Here is a 20,698-nt window from a genome sequence, read left to right as displayed (position 1 = left end):
TTTCTATTTATTTTATTCCATTTTAATTTACTTATGTTTTATTATTGACTTATTTTTACGCCTTTTCCTTAGACTTTCCTACTTTTTTGGCAACAAAAAATTATCAATCATTCATCACTGGCTGTCGACAACATTTCTGGCCAATGGCTCTGAGCGACAATTCAGGATCTAAAAAGTACAAGGAGTGCGATTTCAGATTGGTACAATAAACAGTTTATTTCCATATCACACAAGTAACAGAAATAATTATAAGAAAAAAAAAGTGACAAACCAGTTTGTTCTGAGAAACAACAAAAACAACATGACATTGAGAAAGACAGGAACTACAAAACGACAAAAAGAACAAATGAGATGAGCAACTGTTCCACAAAATGACATCATCAAACACTTTCACACTCCGACATTCTAAACGTTTTCCTAGTGATTCTGACATCATTGAGAGCTAATATTCAGCACTCCTCAGTGAACCACTGCAGTCAGTGTGTGTTCCAGCACTCCTCAGTGAACCACTGCAGTGTGTGTTTCAGCACTGACAGTCAGTGTGTGTTTCAGCACTCCTCAGTGAACCACTGCAGTGTGTGTTTCAGCACTGACAGTCAGTGTGTGTTTCAGCACTCCTCAGTGAACCACTGCAGTCAGTGTGTGTTCCAGCACTCCTCAGTGAACCACTGCAGTGTGTGTTTCAGCACTGACAGTCAGTGTGTGTTTCAGCACTCCTCAGTGAACCACTGCAGTGTGTGTTTCAGCACTGACAGTCAGTGTGTGTTTCAGCACTGACAGTCAGTGTGTGTTTCAGCACTGACAGTCAGTGTGTGTTTCAGCACTCCTCAGTGAACCACTGCAGTGTGTGTTTCAGCACTGACAGTCAGTGTGTGTTTCAGCACTCCTCAGTGAACCACTGCAGTGTGTGTTTCAGCACTCCTCAGTGAACCACTGCAGTGTGTTTCAGCACTGACAGTCAGTGTGTGTTTCAGCACTGACAGTCAGTGTGTGTTTCAGCACTCCTCAGTGAACCACTGCAGTGTGTTTCAGCACTGACAGTCAGTGTGTGTTTCAGCACTCCTCAGTGAACCACTGCAGTGTGTGTTTCAGCACTCCTCAGTGAACCACTGCAGTGTGTGTTTCAGCACTGACAGTCAGTGTGTGTTTCAGCACTCCTCAGTGAACCACTGCAGTGTGTGTTTCAGCACTGACAGTCAGTGTGTGTTTCAGCACTGACAGTCAGTGTGTGTTTCAGCACTCCTCAGTGAACCACTGCAGTGTGTGTTTCAGCACTCCTCAGTGAACCACTGCAGTGTGTGTTTCAGCACTGACAGTCAGTGTGTGTTTCAGCACTCCTCAGTGAACCACTGCAGTGTGTGTTTCAGCACTCCTCAGTGAACCACTGCAGTGTGTGTTTCAGCACTCCTCAGTGAACCACTGCAGTGTGTGTTTCAGCACTCCTCAGTGAACCACTGCAGTGTGTGTTTCAGCACTCCTCAGTGAACCACTGCAGTGTGTGTTTCAGCACTGACAGTCAGTGTGTGTTTCAGCAGACTTCGGTCACAGGACTGCACTAATGAGAGGCTCGGGACGCTCCTGTAAGTGGACAGGCGACGGCTCTCAAGTGACTATGAGTGGGAACGTTCCTAAAGCTTAAACTTCATTCAAACGAGGAGGAAGACATGATGTTTGAGCGTATAAACTATGACCAGAGTCTCCCAGCAACATCTGTGCATAGGCGTACAAAATACATGTACAAAAAATGAACACTTCAATGTTCAAATACTTGGATTCTCAAAAGTTTAAGCACCAAGAAGACGTCTTCCCTGGGAAAAGACACGGTGAACAAATTGTCCATGCTATGAGATGAGGACCTGTATGTGTGTGTGTGTGTGTATATGTGTATGTGTGTTTGTGGGTGGGTGTGTGTTTCAGTTTCTAGGACTCATGGGCGTTCGGTGCAGTGCCGTTATTGTCCAGTAGAGGAGCTTGTGTGTGTCTGTGTGTGTGTGTATATATGTGTGTGTTTCAGTATAATGCTAGGACTCGTCCTCATGGGCGTTCGGTGCAGTGCCGTTATTGTCCAGTAGAGGAGCTTGTGTGTGTGTGTGTGTGTGTGTGTGTGTGTGTGTGTGTGTATGTGTGTATATGTGTATATGTGTGTTTGTGGGTGTGTATATATGTGTGGGTTTGTGTATATGTGTGAGTGTGTGATTTTCAGTGTAATGCTAGGACTCGTCCTCATGGGCGTCGGGTGCAGTGCCGTTACAGGCCAGTAGAGGAGCTTGAGCTTGTGAGAGTGTGTGTGTGGAGCTGGAGATCTTGAGAGGCATGGCGTCTTTAGCGAGGATCTTCCTGGTTGCGCTGACGAGACGAGAGTAGCTCTCGCGGTTGAAGTCGGCGCTGAGCGTCTGCGTGCGCAGTAGCGGCGGGTTCTCCCGGCTCACACGCGAGAGGAAGAGAGGAGGACGCCGCTGACGCTCTCCGTCCTTCAGCGAGTCCGGCAGGGGTTTGTGTTTGCTCTCGGGCAGAAGCATTATACACAGCACCGAGAGCACAGCGAAGGAGGAGAACACCACGTGATGAAGGAAATATCCTCCGTTATTCTGCAGCTCCATCAGAGACGACGCAGCCATTCCTACACACCCCGCAGCCATGATCAGACCCAACGTGCCACCGCTGAGGACACACACACACACACACACACTCAAGTTTACAACACTCAAACAACTGATGTACACTAGGCTTATCAACTTTCATTTTAAAGGGGTCATTAGGGATGCGCGATATATCGGCCACCATATCGGTATCGGCCGATATATGTTCATTTATAATGTTATCGTTATCGGCCTGATAAGAAAATTTGCCCGATATATTAAAGCTGATAAATAATGGATTATTTCCTTCAGCTGAGACACTTCAGATGTGCACTGTTCAACATGATGGTTCTGAATAGCTTGAAATATGATTGGAATCACTTCAAAAAAGGAAAATACAGTAAAATCTGTCATATATCGGCTACATAAAGTTATCATGAGAACATTATAATTGTGTGTTTGGGACGTGGCTTTTAATGGTTAGACTTTAGTTTTTGTATTCAGACTCTCAAAAATTATATAAAAATTTGGATTTAGATTTATCGGCCAATATATCGGTTATCGGCTTTCAGATATAAAGAATTATCGGTTATCGGTATCGGCCAAAATGTTCATATCGGTGCATCCCTAGGGGTCATGGGTAAATCAAATTTGCCTTGATCTTTTGATATATCAACCATATTGAAATGAAAGCATGTGGAAGATTGGTGTGCAAACGGAAGCTCACGTAGGTCAAAAAACACACGAGGAGAAGCGTTAGGATAATACAACATCAGCAACCGCAGACATTCACATTCAGTAGTGGTGTCAAACCAAGTCGGTACTGAAATTTAAAAAATGTGACGATAACAGCATTTTGAGCGCTGTTGAACGGATTCTTAAACACCTCTGATTGGCCACTGCGTTCATGCGCTCAACATTAAGTGTGTCTGTGATTGGCTACAATGATCAACACTTAAAAAACATGTTGTCTTTGACGCTCTTCATCGAGCGCTTGCATAGACACACACGGGAGCGTTTGAAAGTGGCGTCTATCAGCGAATATATTAGGGATCCGCGGATAGACGCCACTTTCAAACGCTCCCGTGTGTGTCTATGCAAGCGCTCGGTGACACAAATCAGAGACATATGTTGAGCGTGTAAACGCAATGGCCAATCAGAGGTGTTGAAGAATCCGTTCAACAACACTTTTTCTAAATTTCAGTACCGACTTGGTGCTTTTGACAACACTATTAAGAAGGGATTCGGACAATTGAGTTATAAAAAAAAAAAAGAGTTTTTACTGAGGTTGTGGAGAAAAAACCCCCACAGATACGGCAGATTCAGATGGGATTAAAATCACAAAGTATGCATTCGAAACATGAATTTCTATATTTCTTTATCTGCTTTATTCACTTGCATTTGCTGAAATGTTAGTCTTTCGGAACTGACCACAGAAATCACAGTTGTGAATGAAAGCTGGAGATTACCGCACAACGGTGGGCATGACTTCACTGCCGAAGAACACGCTGAGCATGGCTAAAGCCTGAGACGAGAGAAGACCCACGACTGACAGAACCAGAACCAGCCCTCCCTGCAGATCTGAGAGAGATTTCACACAACACCACTTCATGAGGTCATTCATTGCTTTGTGATAATTCAAATCTATTAAGATTCTAGATTTCACAGAATTACCAAATACTGCTTCTAGACTATTACATGCACCTTCATCAACTTTCTGCTTTCTTGTAATGTAAATTACCATTTTTGCATGACGTAAACACAAAAACGCTTATTGTTTAAAACAATTAAATGAGAGAGATGGAGACAAAGAGAGAAAGACAGACACACACACACACACACACACACATTCTTGTACATCTATCTTTATGAGGAAATTCATTGACACAATGCAATCTCTAGCCGCTTACCCTAACCTTACCCATCACAACTAAGTGCCTAACCCGACCCCTGACCCTAAACCGACCCTTAACCTCATTATAACCTTATCCCTAAAACCAAGTCTTGACCCTCAAACAGGCCTTTAAAGGCTCTCAGAGAGTGAGGACCGACCAAAATGTCCTCACTTTACTCTCTTTGTCCTCACTCCACTGGTCAAACTCAAACTGGTCCTCATAAAGATAGTTGTACAAGTACACACACACGCACGCGTGTGTGTCACTTACACTGTGTGAGAGCGAGCAGCAGCAGTGAGGACAGGCCCGTGATGATGATGGTGTGTGTGTGTGTGTGTGTGTGTGTGTGTGTGTGTGTGTGTGTGTGTGTCTCTTACACTGTGTGAGAGCGAGCAGCAGCAGTGAGGACAGGCCCGTGATGATGATGATGTGTGTGTGTGTGTGTGTGTGTGTGTGTGTCTCTTACACTGTGTGAGAGCGAGCAGCAGCAGTGAGGACAGGCCCGTGATGATGATGGTGTGTGTGTGTGTGTGTGTGTGTGTGTGTGTGTGTGTGTCTCTTACACTGTGTGAGAGCGAGCAGCAGCAGTGAGGACAGGCCCGTGATGATGATGATGTGTGTGTGTGTGTGTGTCTCTTACACTGTGTGAGAGTGAGCAGCAGCAGTGAGGACAGGCCCGTGATGATGATGATGTGTGTGTGTGTGTCAAGTCAAGTCAAGTCAAGTCAAGTTTATTTGTATAGCGCTTTTCACAATACAGATTGTATCAAAGCAGCTTCACAGTATTAAATTAAAATAATACAACAAAGTTTGTTTCAAGAGGAATTTATTGATTGATAAAATTAAATTAAATATCCCCAAAATATCCCCAACTGAGCAAGCCAAAGGCAACAGTGGCAAGGAACCGAAAAACTTCATCAAGTGACCTAATGGTGTCCTAAAACTCCATCAAGTGACCTAATGGTGTCCTAAAACTCCATCAGGTGACCTAATGGAGAAAAAAAAACCTTGGGAGAACCCAGGCTCAGTCGGGGGCCAGTTCTCCTCTGGCATTTATGAGCTAGAGGCCGGATTGTAGTTTGAACTGTAGGATTATATGAATGCCTGGCTGAAGAGATGCGACTTTAATCTAGTTTTAAACTGGGAGAGCGAGTCTGAGCAACGAACAGTATCAGGAAGACTATTCCAGAGTTTTGGAGCCAAATGTGAGAATGCTCTCCCTCCTCTGGTGGTTCTGGATATCCTAGGTATGACCAAAAGCCTTGAATTTAGTGATCTTAAAGAGCGCGATGGATTATAGGGCGATAGAAGATCCGTTAAATAGACTGGAGCTAAGCCGTTTAGGGCTTTATAAGTCAGTAGCAATACCTTATAATTAATACGGAACTTTATAGGTAACCAATGCAGTGATGATAAAATCGGTGTTATATGATCATATTTTCTTGATCTAGTAAGAACTCTAGCGGCGGCATTTTGGACTAACTGTAGCTTGTTTATTGAGGATGCAGGACAACCAGCTAATAAAGCATTACAGTAATCCAGTCTCGAGGTCATGAATGCATGAACTAACTTTTCTCCATCAGAAACTGATAGCATATTACGTAGCTTAGCAATGTTTCTAAGGTGGAAAAATGCTGTTTTTGTAACATATGAAATATGATTTTCAAAAGACAGGTTGCAATCGAGTATAACACCCAGATCTTTTACTGTAGAGGATAAAGTAACAGGACATCCTATGATGTTAAAGTTGTATTGTGCGAGGTTTTGTGGGCGGTTTTTTGAACCGATAAGTATTACCTCTGTCTTGTCTGGATTTAATAAAAGAAAATTACGTGTGTGTGTGTGTCTCTTACACTGTGTGAGAGCGAGCAGCAGCAGTGAGGACAGGCCCGTGATGATGTGTGTGTGTGTGTGTGTGTGTGTGTGTGTGTCACTTACACTGTGTGAGACCGAGCAGCAGCAGTGAGGACAGGCCCGTGATGATGATGTGTGTGTGTGTGTGTGTGTGTGTGTGTGTGTGTGTGTGTGTCTCTTACACTGTGTGAGAGCGAGCAGCAGCAGTGAGGACAGGCCTGTGATGATGTGTGTGTGTGTGTGTGTGTGTGTGTCTCTTACACTGTGTGAGAGCGAGCAGCAGCAGTGAGGACAGGCCTGTGATGATGTGTGTGTGTGTGTGTGTGTGTGTGTGTGTGTGTGTGTGTGTGTGTGTGTGTCTCTTACACTGTGTGAGAGCGAGCAGCAGCAGTGAGGACAGGCCCGTGACGATGGCTGACAGCAGTAAGATCCCCCTGCGGCCGAAGCGGTCCACACACACACACAGGAACACACAGGCCAGCGCGCCGGTCAGCACACGCAGGGCGTAACTGAAGTAGAAGTGTGTGGAGTAGACGTGCAGGTTACGTGTGAAGCAGTACTGGATCCCAGTGCCGATGAAGCTGACGGGACAGGGAACGGGAACACTTTAAAACCAGATTCCAGGAGTTAAAGGAGTCATCGGATGCTAAATGCACTGTTATACGGTGTTTGCAGTGTGTGGACACAACCACCATACAATGAAAAACATACATTCACTCCTTTTTATCCTCAAAAATATAAACACTCTCAATAATCAAGCCGTTTGGATTTTCTGAGCATTATGATGTCATATTGCTCATGCTCCGCCCACGACCCCTGACAGACTGTCCTGTATTAGCATATTTCCCATATTAGCATATTTTAAACACTTAATGTGTCATACCAGCTTGTGGAAAATGGGCATCCGATGACCCCTTTAATGCTGGTTAATGCAATAACTATCAATGAGCAATACATTTGTTACAGTATTTATTGTGATAATCTACTCTCCCCCACGTCATCCAAGATCTTCATGTCTTTCTTTCTTCAGTGGAAAAGAAATGAAGGTTTTTGAGGAAAACATTCCAGGATTGTTCTCCATATAGTGACTTCAATGGGGTCCAAACGGGTTGAAGGTCCAAATGTGAGTTTCAGTGCAGCTTCAAAGTCTCGACACGATCCAGCCGAGGAATAAGAGTCTTATCTAGACAAACCAACGCTTCATTTTCTAAAAAAATAAACATTTATATACTTTTTAACCACAAATGCTCGTCTTGCACTAGCTGTGATGCGACACACATTATGTAATCACGTTGAAAGGTCAAGCGTGACGTAGGCGTAAGAACCGACCCAGTGTTTACAAAGCGAACGTGCAAAGATTAAGTCAAACGCCATTTACAAAACAATTAAATGAAGGTAAAACAACAATGCCGGACGATTTTTCGCCCTACTCTACATGTCTGAACCAGAACACGCGTGACCTTTAAACGAGATTACGTAATGTGTGGCACATCACAGCTAGTGGAAGACAAGCATTTGTATATTTTTTTTTTTTCAGAAAATGGCGGATGGTTTGTCTAGATCAGACTCTTATTCCTCGGCCGGATCGTGTCGAGTATTTGTACATAATGCAAAATTAGAGGATCATAGGATGCTGAAAATACTACGCCAAACGTGCTTGGATGATGTACTATGATCAGAAAAGTTTTTGAAAGGTTGCTTTGTTGGCTAATATCACCCACAATCCCTTTCTCAACTGGATTGTCCACAGCACTTTTTTAATATGTGTAACAGAAGTATGATATTGACAGTTTCAGGTGTAACTTACAGAGTGAAGGACAATATGAGGCAGTTCTTCCAGATGACTCTGGTGTGACGTAACTCTATTACATGATGATACTCCGGCTGGACGTCTTCAGGGAACATCTCATCTATCTCTACAGAGAGAGAGAGAGAGAGAGAGAGAGAGAGAGAGAGAGAGAGAGAGAGATAGAGAGAGCGAGAGTGATAGAGATAGAGAGAGATAGAGATAGAGAGGTGAGAGAGAGAGCGAGAGAGAGAGGTGAGAGAGAGATAGAGAGAGATAGAGAGAGATAGAGAGGTGAGAGAGAGAGGTGAGAGAGAGAGAGAGAGAGGTGAGAGAGATAGATAGAGAGAGAGAGAGATAGAGAGAGAGAGAGAGAGAGAGAGAGAGAGAGAGAGAGAGAGAGAGAGAGAGAGAGATGGTAGATTTCTGAACATCACATTCCAATGAAAATCTCCGGGAGGGACGGACTGGATTCCTCAATTTAAACACCCTAAATGGGTCCATTCACTATCGGGACGGGTCTTGATTTGTCGTAATGTGATTCAGATTCCAGTATTACTGCATTGGAACCAAAGAGCCGTCTCATCATGAGACCAACTCTCCTCTTTAAGAGATAGAGGCTGTTCTTCATTATATCCTGTCAAAGTATAATCACACCATAACAGCGGAGCTGATGGATTACAGAGCGTTTCATTAGCGGAGCCATTCAATATCTCTGATCATCACTGGGACGTCTCAAACACACCCTCAAACACTAGAGGTGGAACAATATATCCTGTCACAATATATCGCAACACAAAAATGCAACAGTATGTATCGTGGATAGTTCACCCAAAATAAAAATTACTGTGCGAGTAAAAATTCCAGTTTACAGAGATTTAGTGTCAGAACTACAATAAACTACTATATATAATGTTGAATATAATGTATAATAATGCAATGAGGGAATATTTGTGGGTCCTGATAATGCCAAATGTCTGATGTTACCAGTAAATACAGGGAATACATTATGCAAATAGACAAGTGGTCAAGTGTGTGTATCGGGTCTCCAGCTACACATATACAGATATACAAGACATGTGCCATGTTTAAAGCCCACAACATGAGACTATCAGGGATGCGCCGAATGTTCGGCAAATGAAATTATTCAGCCGAAAATAGCACAAAAAAAACAAACACTTAAGATGTTCGGCCGAATAAGTGAAAAGACTGAATCAATTTTACAGAACGATGATGTTTTTTGATGACGTGATCAAATGGCTCAAAGATGGCCAAATAAAAATATTTTTAGTTTAACAATTTCTTTATTTTAAGTTTTATTGTGCTATGTTGGTATAATGTCTGCTGGAATGATAAAAATAAAATAAATCCGTGTTAAAAAAAATAGTTTTATATGTTCAATGTTAAATAAATATTTTTAAATAGTAGTTTTGTAACTGCTTTTTTCTTTTAAAAGCAAGACAAAATAATAAAAAGCACATTAAACAAAGACTGTTTAATTTATGCAATGGTGAAAATTGTTAAAATAAATGGGAAATATTCGGACTGTTTTATTATATTCGGTTCGGCCAAATATTTTGACTTCCGTTCATTCCTAGAGACGAGAGTGTTGGTCTTGGAAGTGTGTGAGGCCGAGGTTCTCACCTGACAGCAGTGTTTCAGCAGGGAAGAGCTCGTCACTAACACACACCCCGTTCCGTGCGGAAAAAGACTGGAGACACTTCTTAGCTTGAGGAATCTGAGACGTGGCCAAGAGCCAACGAGGAGATTCTGGGAACACTGAAGCACAGCTTGTGTGCGCAACACACACACACACACACACACACACACACCACATTATTAGTGGTGCTTACTCAACGCAAACTTTAGAAAATATATCTATACCCGCCCGCGCTCTCAGATCACTGTTGTTTGAAGAGCAAATTGTTTGTATAGATATATACACTAGATGTCGCCTTGGCTACGGTTTTGCATGCTCTTTGAGGCGGTGACCATCGACCTGCATTATATGACTGACTGACAGACAAGAACGGTTTGACCTAAAAATATCAAAATTGAAACTACTGCGGAAAAAAAGACACCTACATCTTGGATGCCCTTGAGGTAAGCTAAAACATACCAAAATTTAATTTCAAAGTGAACTATCCCTTTAAAGAAAACGATGTATGACACACACACACACACACACACACACACACACACACACACACACACACACACACACACACACGGCTCACCACCAATAGGAGAGCAGTAACAGCAGGGGAAGTGTGGTGACGGCCTGAAGAACGGGCCAATCACGGCACAGCACTGCAAGCCCCGGCAACAGCAGCTCGGCAAACACCGCGAAGAAGCCGCCGACCATCGACACCATGAGTCTGTGAGACGGGTCACACCATTCCAGTCCTGCAGGATTAAACGAGAGAGAGACAGTAGTGACAGTGTGTCCACAGACACGAAACAAATCAATCACGAATCACAGCCAATCAAAAGAGTGTGTGGGTGGAGTCTCTTCAAGCTCACTGTACTCATAACCAAATTAATTAAAGTGGTGGTTGATTATGATTTGACTTTTCTAACTGTAGTTAGTGTGTAATGTTGCTGTAGAGCATAAACAACATCTGCAAAGTTACGACGCTCAAAGTTCAAAGCAAAGGGAGATATTTGCTTTTACAGAAATCGCTTTTTAAGAACTACAACAAACGGCTGGTAGAGACTACACAACATTCCTCCCGGGTTAGTGACATCACCAACCCTAGAATTTGCATAAACCCCACCCCCGATTTATAGATTATCAAGACAGAATATGCTAATCAATGACTAGACGATAACTACACATCAGCTTCATAAATTCATCAACTAACCCTTCAGAAATGTCCTGTTGCTTTCACATGTTGTCACTTCTTCTCGAGTCTCTCCATCTTTGTCTGACTCCAGTTTGAACATAATAGGCTAAAAGTTTTTGAAAAATTCAGGACACAAGCTTGTTGAAGCTCTGCCCACTGTGCCGGGAGCAGCAGCTCATTTGCATTTAAAGGGACACACACTCACAAGCAAGCTCTTGAAGCTCCGCCCCCTGTGCCGGGAGCAGCAGCTCATTTGCATTTAAAGGGACACACACACACTCACAAGCAAGCTCTTGAAGCTCCGCCCCCTGTGCCGGGTGCAGCAGCTCATTTGCATTTAAAGGGACACACAAAACGGTGTGTTTTTTCTCACCCTCAAAAAGTGACAATTTTAACATGCTATATAAAAATATCTGTGGGGTATTTTGAGCTAAAACTTCATACACACACACTCATATATATATATATATATATTTAAAATCGTACTCATCCCAAACTTTTGAAAGATAGCGTATCACAATTTCCACATTAAATTAAGCAGTAAAAACTAAATAATCATAAATGTTTCTTGTGAAATGTTTTCTTCTGAAAACATACACATATTTAACAGTTGGTCACATGTGCTGTTAATAATGTGCACTTCTAATCCATAACACTATTTAAAGTGTACAAAAAATACAATTAAGTATTTTTAAGGCATTTTATAATTATCTGGTGTCACATGTGACACTGAACACTGGAGTAATGATGCTGGAAATTCAACTTTGAACATTTGACTATATATTTCACACAAAAAACAAACTGTATTTGTATTTTACTGTATTTCTGATCAAATAAATGAAGTCTTGTCAAGCAGAAAAGAATTTCACATTTTTCTTTATTAAACTAAATAAACGGGAAGCTACAAAACCTCTTTCAACACTGTTATTGTAAATGTGGACAACAGAAATGAAGAATGTGTCTAGGCATCTGACTGGGGTCGTATAGAAGAAAGAAACGTCGAGTGTGTACGTGCCTGTGTTTACACACACAGTTTTCTGCGAGAGCTCACGAAACGTTTGCGTGTTCTGGCTGACACACACTCTCCAATAACAATCAGAGGAAGTGCAGGACAAGAACACGGACTCTTTACGATGGAAAGAACTGAGATCAGATCCTCACACTCGCGCGCACACACACACACACACACACACACACACACACACACACACACACACACACACGCACACGCACACGCACACGCACACACACACACACACACGCACAGAAACAGACTGAACTTTCCTCAGCCGATTAAACACACACTGATGATCAGTGTGTTCGTGTGATAGAAGTGGAATGCTGTTCCGTCACGGATCCAGAACAACACTCCTTATCAAGAGTCTCCTATTGATCAAGAACATCTGCTCACACACACACAGACACACACGAACAACACTCCTTATCAAGAGTCTCCTATTGATCAAGAACATCTGCTCACACACACACAGACACACACGAACAACACTCCTTATCAAGAGTCTCCCATTGATCAAGAACATCTGCACACACACACACACACACACGCACGCACGCTCCTATTTATATTTGGCTATTTTCATTTCAAAAACTTTAAGATTAAAACTAATGCTGTCAGTATTAATCACACCAAACACTCAAGTTGATATATTTCTATATTGTAACAATTTCAAATTTAGTCTCCAAATGAATGTAGAAAAAATATATTTTAAATATTTGTTTAATGTACAATCTTTTTATGAAAATACTAATCTCTATGAAACATTTTATCCATTAATTATAGCCATTCTGCATTACAGTATAATTGAAAGCTATCAATTTTAAACTTTATAAGCCTTTAAAAATATAACAACTTTTAACTTAAGTGAACTTAAAACAATCTTTACATAAACTCATTATAATAAATGTCACATTTCCCTGCCCTTCATTATATGAGGGCTCATTTCTTTCCCATTGTCCCCGTCAGACCGGTTCAGATTTTTCCCTGTCAAAATGCACAGAAAGTTATTGTTTTAGTTGTTTATGGCCATAAATGTAACCTTGTAAACACTGTCAGGTTAGTCTAAACACGTTCAACTGAAAAAGTTCACTGCATGTGTAAACATGCTAATTTTTTAGAGCCCTATGAAAAAACCATACGTTTATTCAAATATATCCAGACTTTGGGTGGTAGTGTGTGTGTTTAACCCTTAAACACACACACTGTAGTGTTGTGTTAGATATAGATCCGGGTCCTAAAGACCCGAATATGTAATATCACGTCCTTGAAATTATTTTTACTTGTATTTTATGGAAATTAAAGCCAGATGGACAATTTCGAGTAGTTCTATTGTGACACGTAATCTAAGACTTTAGGAACAGTTAAAGGGACAATAGCACTTCCTGTTGTGTAGATGATTGTTGGAAGAGACAGACACTTAAAATGACATTTTTGCATAACCAAATCTTATTAAAATATTGACCTGGAGTGAACAAGCACTTTCCAAAAGCACTCGTGTACAGCAAACAGCCTTGAGTGTTTCAGAGTCTCACAGAGTTTATCATTATCAGCTGCAGATTTGAAAAGAGGTCATGTGATAGAGTGTACTTGCGTGCAATGTAAGACGACAGAAACACTCCGGCTAACATCGAGCCCTGGCAGAGCCGGAGAAACGGGAACGCAGAAGGACTGTTAGTAAGACAAGCCATGATTCCCAGCAGTCCAGAGAAAACCACTGACAGCAGCAGCGCACAGCGACGGCCCAACCTGAGACACACACACACACACACACACACACACACACACACACACACACACACACACACACACACACACACACACACTTAAGTCCCACTTAATTGCATGTGTTAACATGTTAATTTAACATAAAAACATACATTTATTCAAATGACAACCCAACCTGAGACACACAAACACACAGACAATCATTTGTTCTTTTGACAGATTAATAATAATAATAATAATTTTTTATTATTAATTTTATACAAAATAATATTTTGACCAAAAATTAAAATTCTGTCATGGATTCCTCGGCCTCACAGACTTTAACCAGGAGAGACGACACACTGATTAAGCGAGGCTGAGAGGGATTTTTACAGCCTAGATCATCATTTTCACAACTCACACAAGTTATCTACTAGGGATGCACGATACATCGTCCACAACAACGGTATCGGCCGATATATGTTCATTTTTAATGTTATGGTTATCGGCCCGATAAGAAAATCTGGCCGATATATTAAAGCCGATAAATAATGTACTAATTCCTTCAGCTGAGACACTTCAGATTCACAGCGTTCAACATGAATCGCTTGAAATATGATTGAAATATGATTGAAATCACTTTAAAAAAGGAAAATGCAGTAAAGTGCAACATGTGCATGTGCTTTTATATCGGCTACATAAAGTTATCATGAGAACATCATTATAATAATTGTGTGTTTGAGATATGGATTTAATGGTGAGACTTTAGTTTTTGTAGTCAGGCTCTAAAAAATTATATAAAAATTTGGATTTAGATTTATCGGCCAATATATCGGTTTTCAAATATAAAGAATTATCGGTTATCGGTAAAGTTTTTCAGATCGGTGCATCCCTAATATCTACCGAAAGCTTTCTTGGGAAAGACGTTTCATCAGCAGAACAGTCGGATAGTTGTTAGACGACAGAACGATCCATTAAATGCAGTTGTTCCCCTCACAGCCTCGTTTTGGTTCCCGTCAGAAATGAAATACGGCTCTACCCTTTCTGAGATCGACGGCATCCAAACCCATGAGACTTTCATATCTTTGAAACACAAACCTGAGAGATTTCCATCCCTCCATTGAAGGAGCTCTGCGTTTATACGTGAATTAAAACCTAAATCTGTTCATCATATAAACTAAGCGATCGTGTTCCTTCCGGATTAAACCGCGCATTAATCATATGCATTACTTTTAACATGGCTATATGAACTTTTCGAAGAAAATCAAAAGCATAGTTTTGGACTTTCCATGGAGGCACAGAAATCTCTGTGGTAATAATAGAAATATCTTCACTTCTGTTTTGAAGAACATTTGCTATGACATACGGGCGAGTGATTGATTATAGAATTTTTATTTTTTAGGTGGACGATCTGTTTAAGTCATTTAATTAGATAAAATATCAAACCAAGTGGACTTTTAAAGAAACATGACAAGCACACTTTTCCAGTAAAACATTAGAGAGGTTTATTAGGTTGTAAATGATACGACATGCGCACATATCAGAGCTGGACGTAATAGAGATCACGGTATTTAAAAATGTTTCATAATTAGAATGAATATCTTAAAAATAATTGGCTTAATGAGTGATTCAATGACTCACTCATGGATACATCACTTGTTTACTGGATGAATCAGCGTTTTTGAACAAATCTCTTGAACGAATGATTCAATGACAAATACATTTTTAACGTCACTTGTCGCCACCTACTGGTGTAATGATGTCATTTATACAATCGTTATTTGAAGTGTTAAGTTACTTTCAAAAGGTGATTTCCTCTATTTTGATCGCTACTGTGGACATCAGTGTTTATATCTGAACTATACACTTTTATTCCAGTTGTTCTGTGATAATATGAATGATTGTAAGACATAAATAATGATATGAAAGTACTGTGTGTGAAGCGGTTTCATATCATGACAACTGTATTCGCTGTCATTTAGGAATAAGATCACATGGGTGTTTGAATCGAGATCGCGATCTTTTAACGATTAATCGAGCAGCTCTAGGACATGTCTGACTCATTTTCTGCTTGTCATCCACTAATAACCACACTAGTTCACAGAAGAAAGTGCAAACACTTTCTAAAAGCATCATTTATTTGCACAAGCCACTTGGGTTTGAAGTTTTACATCTATTGCAATGAAGCTGAAACATTTTAAGTAGTAATACTTTGATCACATTTAGAAAACAACAAGTATAAAAAGACGAATAATAATGTAGGAGGACTCACCAGTCGCAGATGGAGCCGAGTAAGATGTACCCGAGGGTCCAGCCGGTCATGAAGCACACGTGCTGGAGCGGGATCTTCCAGTAATCGGCACACACTAGGTTCCACTGTCAGCACGAGGAGAAAGAGACACGCTTTCAAACAATCAGCTGGAAAAATCAGGTAATGATGGCTAGAGGTCGACCGATTAATCGGCCGATTTTTTTTTTTACATAATCGGCAAATATCCAAGTATATCAAGCTGATTATTAGGCAGGCGCATCTGTGGGCAGCCTAGTGTTGTTGTTGTTGTGGAACACGTGTTCGACGCACGCTGCCCCTAGAGGCGAATTTTTTTCCCCAGGATGGAACGGGAAGACTCATGAATATTCATTAGGGAAGTTATCCCTGATTGGTCTTAACCCCAGTGACGGGTAGGTTTAGGGGCGGGGTTAGGTCATCAGACCAATCAGGGATGACTTCCCTAATGAATATTCATGAGTCTTCCCCTACCATCCTGGGGAAAAGAATATCGCCCCCTAGAGTCATCTTCCAGCGAGTGAGCAGACCTCGTCCAGGGCTTAAGGAAGGAGCTAAGTTCCTTGGAGAAAACTGTAAGGATTAAAGTCTGAAATAAGTAATAAAAAAAGAGAACAACACACTATAGGCTAGTGAAGGACTGGCTTTGCTTTGCTAGCGTCGTCGTTGCTAGGCTTGGGTAGCTACAGACGAACCCGGTGCTAATACGGCACTGATGCCTTAACGACCGTTATCTACCGGACCGAATATCAACGCGGGTTTCTGTGCTACTGTTATGCCTGTGCTTCTCTTGGATGCTCTGAAAACAGACGTGAGAATAACAGAAACATCGCTTCGCTGCACGTAACTTTAGCATACCGTTAGCTAGTAGCTGGATTAAACACAGTTAAAATGCTGGCCAAACAGTGTAAAGTGTGATTGTATTTGTAGACTTTTAATTTAACTGTACAAGTGCAGACTGGTCAAGTGTTCAATAAATGTTTTTGTTGAGAAATGTTGTCTATCTTAAGTAATTATTTGATGCATTTTATTTGTCACTTTATACTGGTAACATCAGACATTTGGCATTATCAGGACCCACAAATATTCCCCCATTGCATTATTATACATTATATCCAACATTATATATAGTAGTTTAATGTAGTACTGACACTAAAACTATGAAAACTGGAATTTTTACTCACACAGTAGTTTTAATTGTGGGTGAACTATCCACAATACATATTTGTCACTATACACAATACATATTGTTGCATTTTGCATTGCGATATATTGTGACACCCCTGTGGAAAATGGAAGCTGGTTTGTGTTCGCTCTACCAAGCCAAAATTAGCTGATCAACCATCCAATTGGACCAGCTAATGACTATAAACCACCAGTTTCAACCATTTAAAATAGCTAAAACCATCAGAAGACGTACTTTGAGTTGGAGATTACAGTAGGGAACTTAAATGTAATCTGAAAAAAGGTAAAAATTAAACATCACTGACACTCACTATTCTAATAATGTCACTCGAATGTGTTAAAATCAATGAAACATTTTAAAACTCGCAACTTTCTTGCCAATCCAAACACCCACTGAATCTAAGGAAGGCTGACTATGTGTGGCAGCGACTTTTTTATTATATAATCAACTTTTATTATTACATTACAGCTAATGTGAAGCCATGCTACTCCAGTTTTTACATACTTTTCTCTGGCTTGTTCTGCTTCCAGGAGGATCTTCCTGCAAACTAATCCATACAGATTTCATGACACGTAAAAGCTTTTATTTTCCATCGTGGAGAAGGAAACATATTGCGAGTCAAGGCCTCATGAAAAAAGCTCTTTACTTCCTGTTAAACAGGAAGTCCACTGTTCCCTGAGCTTCAAATTATGACTTCAGGGTCTCATAGATTAAATATGACTTCATAACCTATAATCTTAAAACCATAAACCATTTGGTTAGTCAACAACAAGAACAAACCTGTATTTTCAGACATGTATTGCAGACTGTTATGTATATCAGCAGATTTTACATGTTTTATATCTGAACCATGATGGTCAATTATGGTCAATACTAATCTAGCCTGACTAGTATGCATATTACATATGACCATTATTTAACTTTAGGAGGGATCTGGAATCACAGCCATCTAAATGGGACATTGCAGAGACTTCTATTGTTGTCTACAGGCAGCTAGTTATACTATAAACAATAACAGAAAACTTTCTACATTTTTATAAAACCAAACAAACAAAACTACTAAGTTTATTTATTTACTTACAAATCAAGACTTTTGCATACTTTTTCTCATTTAAAAAACAGATAAATTAATAATCATAACAATTAAAACATTAACCTTCATAAATAAAGAAGCCAAATTCATATCTAGTGTTAAAAATACGCATATTATGCAAAGTAGGCTACGTTTAGACCCGTCGCGTACACTCGAGTGAACTCCGTGTTCGGTTCGCATAATAATTAATAATTAAACATCTATAAATTAATAATCATAACATTAACCTTCTTCAATAAAGTAAACTGATTCGGATCGACAGTTTAAAACGCATCTTAGCTCCGTGTTCAGTTCGAATACAGTTCGGTTCGCATACTGACGGTTGGTTTCGCAAACTAATTAAATAATTAAACATCCATAAATTAATAATCATAACATTAACCTTCTTTAATAAAGTAGACTTATTCGGGTCGACTTCTTAAAAAGTATATTATTGCGTTCAGACCCGTCGCGTCATAACTAGAGTGAACTCGCCGTGTTCGGTTCAATTCAGTTCGGTTCGCATAATAATTAAACATCTATAAATTAATAATCATAATATTAACCTTCTTAAATAAAGTAGCCTAATTCGAGACGATGTTTTAAAACGCATGTTAACGCGTTTAGACCCGTAGCGTCATAACTTGAGTGAACTCACTCGGTTCGCATTCTGATGATTCGGTTGTTCGGATATTAACGGTTCGGTTCGCATACTAACCTCGGTCACTAAGTTGTTTTGTAGTCCCGCGGGTTTGGCGAACTCCCATCCTATAGTGCAGGGCACCGTGTCCCGCGGCGCGCTCCCCGTGAAGTTGCTTGTATTCAGCGGGTACTTGTAGAGTTCGCAGTGACTGAACCCGGAGCCCTTCAGCCACGGGACGGTGAGATTAAGGAACGCTTGCCTGGAGAGGTTCCCGAGCACGGAAGGCGCTGGGAATAACGCCAGATCGGGTTTGCAGTGGTAAGACTCGGGGATCAGCGTGAAGAAAACATCGCTGAAGAGATTCAACGAGACTGCAAAGTTCGGGAACCAACTGAAAAGCGTTACGATCCGGTTGTATCGCCCATATCCACCGATCTGAGGGTAGATTTTAGTTTCAAACTCCATAACTAGAGTCCTTATCGAGGGAAAATGCTGTTTCTCACAGACATCTCAGCCTGTAGCGATGGGAAATGAACGGCTGTCCACAAACACACACACACTCACACTGATAGTGACGTAGCACAGGGAATGGAATGGATTCATTTGAGCCAATCGGTTCATTGGGAAGACCCTTGTCATAGATCCGATTCACTGATTCTTTTCTTCTTCTTTTTCGCTCAAAAGAGTTCCTTATCGTTTCATTTTAATCTCGAAAGTTGTTCAAGTTGTCGGTAAATGTTCATTTGTTCACAACTTGATTATTGTTATCAATACATACTAATCATTATTAATAAGCTTAGCTTTTTGTGTGTTTGTGTTTTCAAACAGTACAGATCACGAAAACTATAAATATAATTACAACGATAACTATATTATTAGCGATATTAGGATATTCTGTTTATTCTACGCAGTTTTAAATCACCTGTCACTTTAAATTAGCTCTTCGATGTCTGGTGGATTCTGATTGGCTGTCATTTGTTTTTATCAGGTTAAAAAAATCGTTATGGAAGTGATTCCAATGATATTGTTTCTTTGTGCAGTTTTCGTTATAATTGTGGTGTGTCTTTTGCTATTCTTTCATATTTATTATTGCGAATATCTATATATTTATCGCTATGGTCCGTTTAGATTGAGTGATATAAATAGATTTTGACCGAATCAAGTATCGACTCAAAAGAATCAGAAGTCCAGCCTATATTTCAAATCATACAGTTCATGTAGTTACAAATAATGTAAAGGATAGTCACTATCTATTCAAAGCCGAACCAGCTCGTGACATGAGTTCCAGTAAACTCATGTGCAGTCGGTGCAGTTTTATTCTATGTGTGTTTCGCTTTGTTTAATAATCCTGTCCTTCAAACTAAAATTAGAAGTATCATATTTTTACAGCTGTAACTGTTGCACAAACATGACAAACCCACAATGACTCCGTATAAGTATACAGTACACATTGTATTTCTAAAACAAGTCATTATTTACTCAACTAGTTGTATTTATTAATTTTTGGTTTGATTAATACATTTAATTGAGTTTTCATATTTCATGATAAAAAAAAAATAAAAAAAATAAAAAATATATATATCTATATATATCTTAGTGTCAGTGAAACCCAGGTTCTAATTGTGTGCATGATAACCTGGTTAGTGTTAAATTAACCATTTCTTTATAGGCACATATGCACTTGACAACAACAGACAACATAGAAATATGTATTTTTTTAATAGTCAAGATTAAGGAATGTCCAAAACATGAGAAATATTCAGTAGAAATTGACACCCTTTGTGGAGTTGGACCAGAATGTGCTAATCAAATATTTTAGTTTGTGGGT

At 40.2% G+C, this 20,698-nt stretch overlaps 1 protein-coding gene across 2 annotated transcripts; it reads right to left on the bottom strand.

Annotated features, from left to right (window-relative positions):
- Positions 1-190: 190 nt before the first annotated feature.
- slc22a31 (solute carrier family 22 member 31) lies at positions 191-20,052 on the bottom strand. Of its 2 annotated transcripts, XM_082160967.1 has the most exons (12): positions 18,946-20,052; positions 15,955-16,058; positions 13,570-13,724; positions 10,352-10,520; positions 9,759-9,904; positions 8,136-8,244; positions 6,695-6,909; positions 4,049-4,160; positions 1,453-2,661; positions 1,040-1,407; positions 864-933; positions 191-470 (listed from the first exon to the last, which is right to left on the bottom strand). In XM_082160967.1, the coding sequence occupies exons 1-9, from the start codon at positions 19,333-19,335 to the stop codon at positions 2,211-2,213; spliced, it is 1,851 nt and encodes a 616-aa protein (XP_082017093.1). In that variant the 5' UTR covers positions 19,336-20,052; the 3' UTR covers positions 191-470; positions 864-933; positions 1,040-1,407; positions 1,453-2,210. The 2 variants fall into 2 exon arrangements, with proteins under 2 accessions (XP_082017093.1, XP_082017092.1); XM_082160966.1 differs by lacking the exon at positions 864-933 and having other exon boundaries at positions 1,040-2,661.
- Between the last annotated feature and the right edge of the window lie 646 nt (positions 20,053-20,698).

This window comes from Leuciscus leuciscus, assembly GCF_965113295.1.
Source record: "Leuciscus leuciscus genome assembly, chromosome: 2".
Lineage (NCBI taxonomy): Eukaryota > Metazoa > Chordata > Actinopteri > Cypriniformes > Leuciscidae > Leuciscus > Leuciscus leuciscus.
This window is presented reverse-complemented; position numbering and strand designations above follow the sequence as displayed.

Coding starts and splice junctions, on each gene's coding strand:
- slc22a31 (XM_082160966.1), bottom strand. CDS start 19,335: ATGGAGTTTGAAACTAAAATCTACCCTCAGATCGGTGGATATGGGCGA. Junction 13,725..15,954: donor CTCGGCTCCATCTGCGACTG/GTGAGTCCTCCT, acceptor TGTGTGTCTCAG/GTTGGGCCGTCGCTGTGCGC. Junction 4,161..6,694: donor GCTGCTCGCTCTCACACAGT/GTAAGAGACACA, acceptor AATCTCTCTCAG/ATCTGCAGGGAGGGCTGGTT.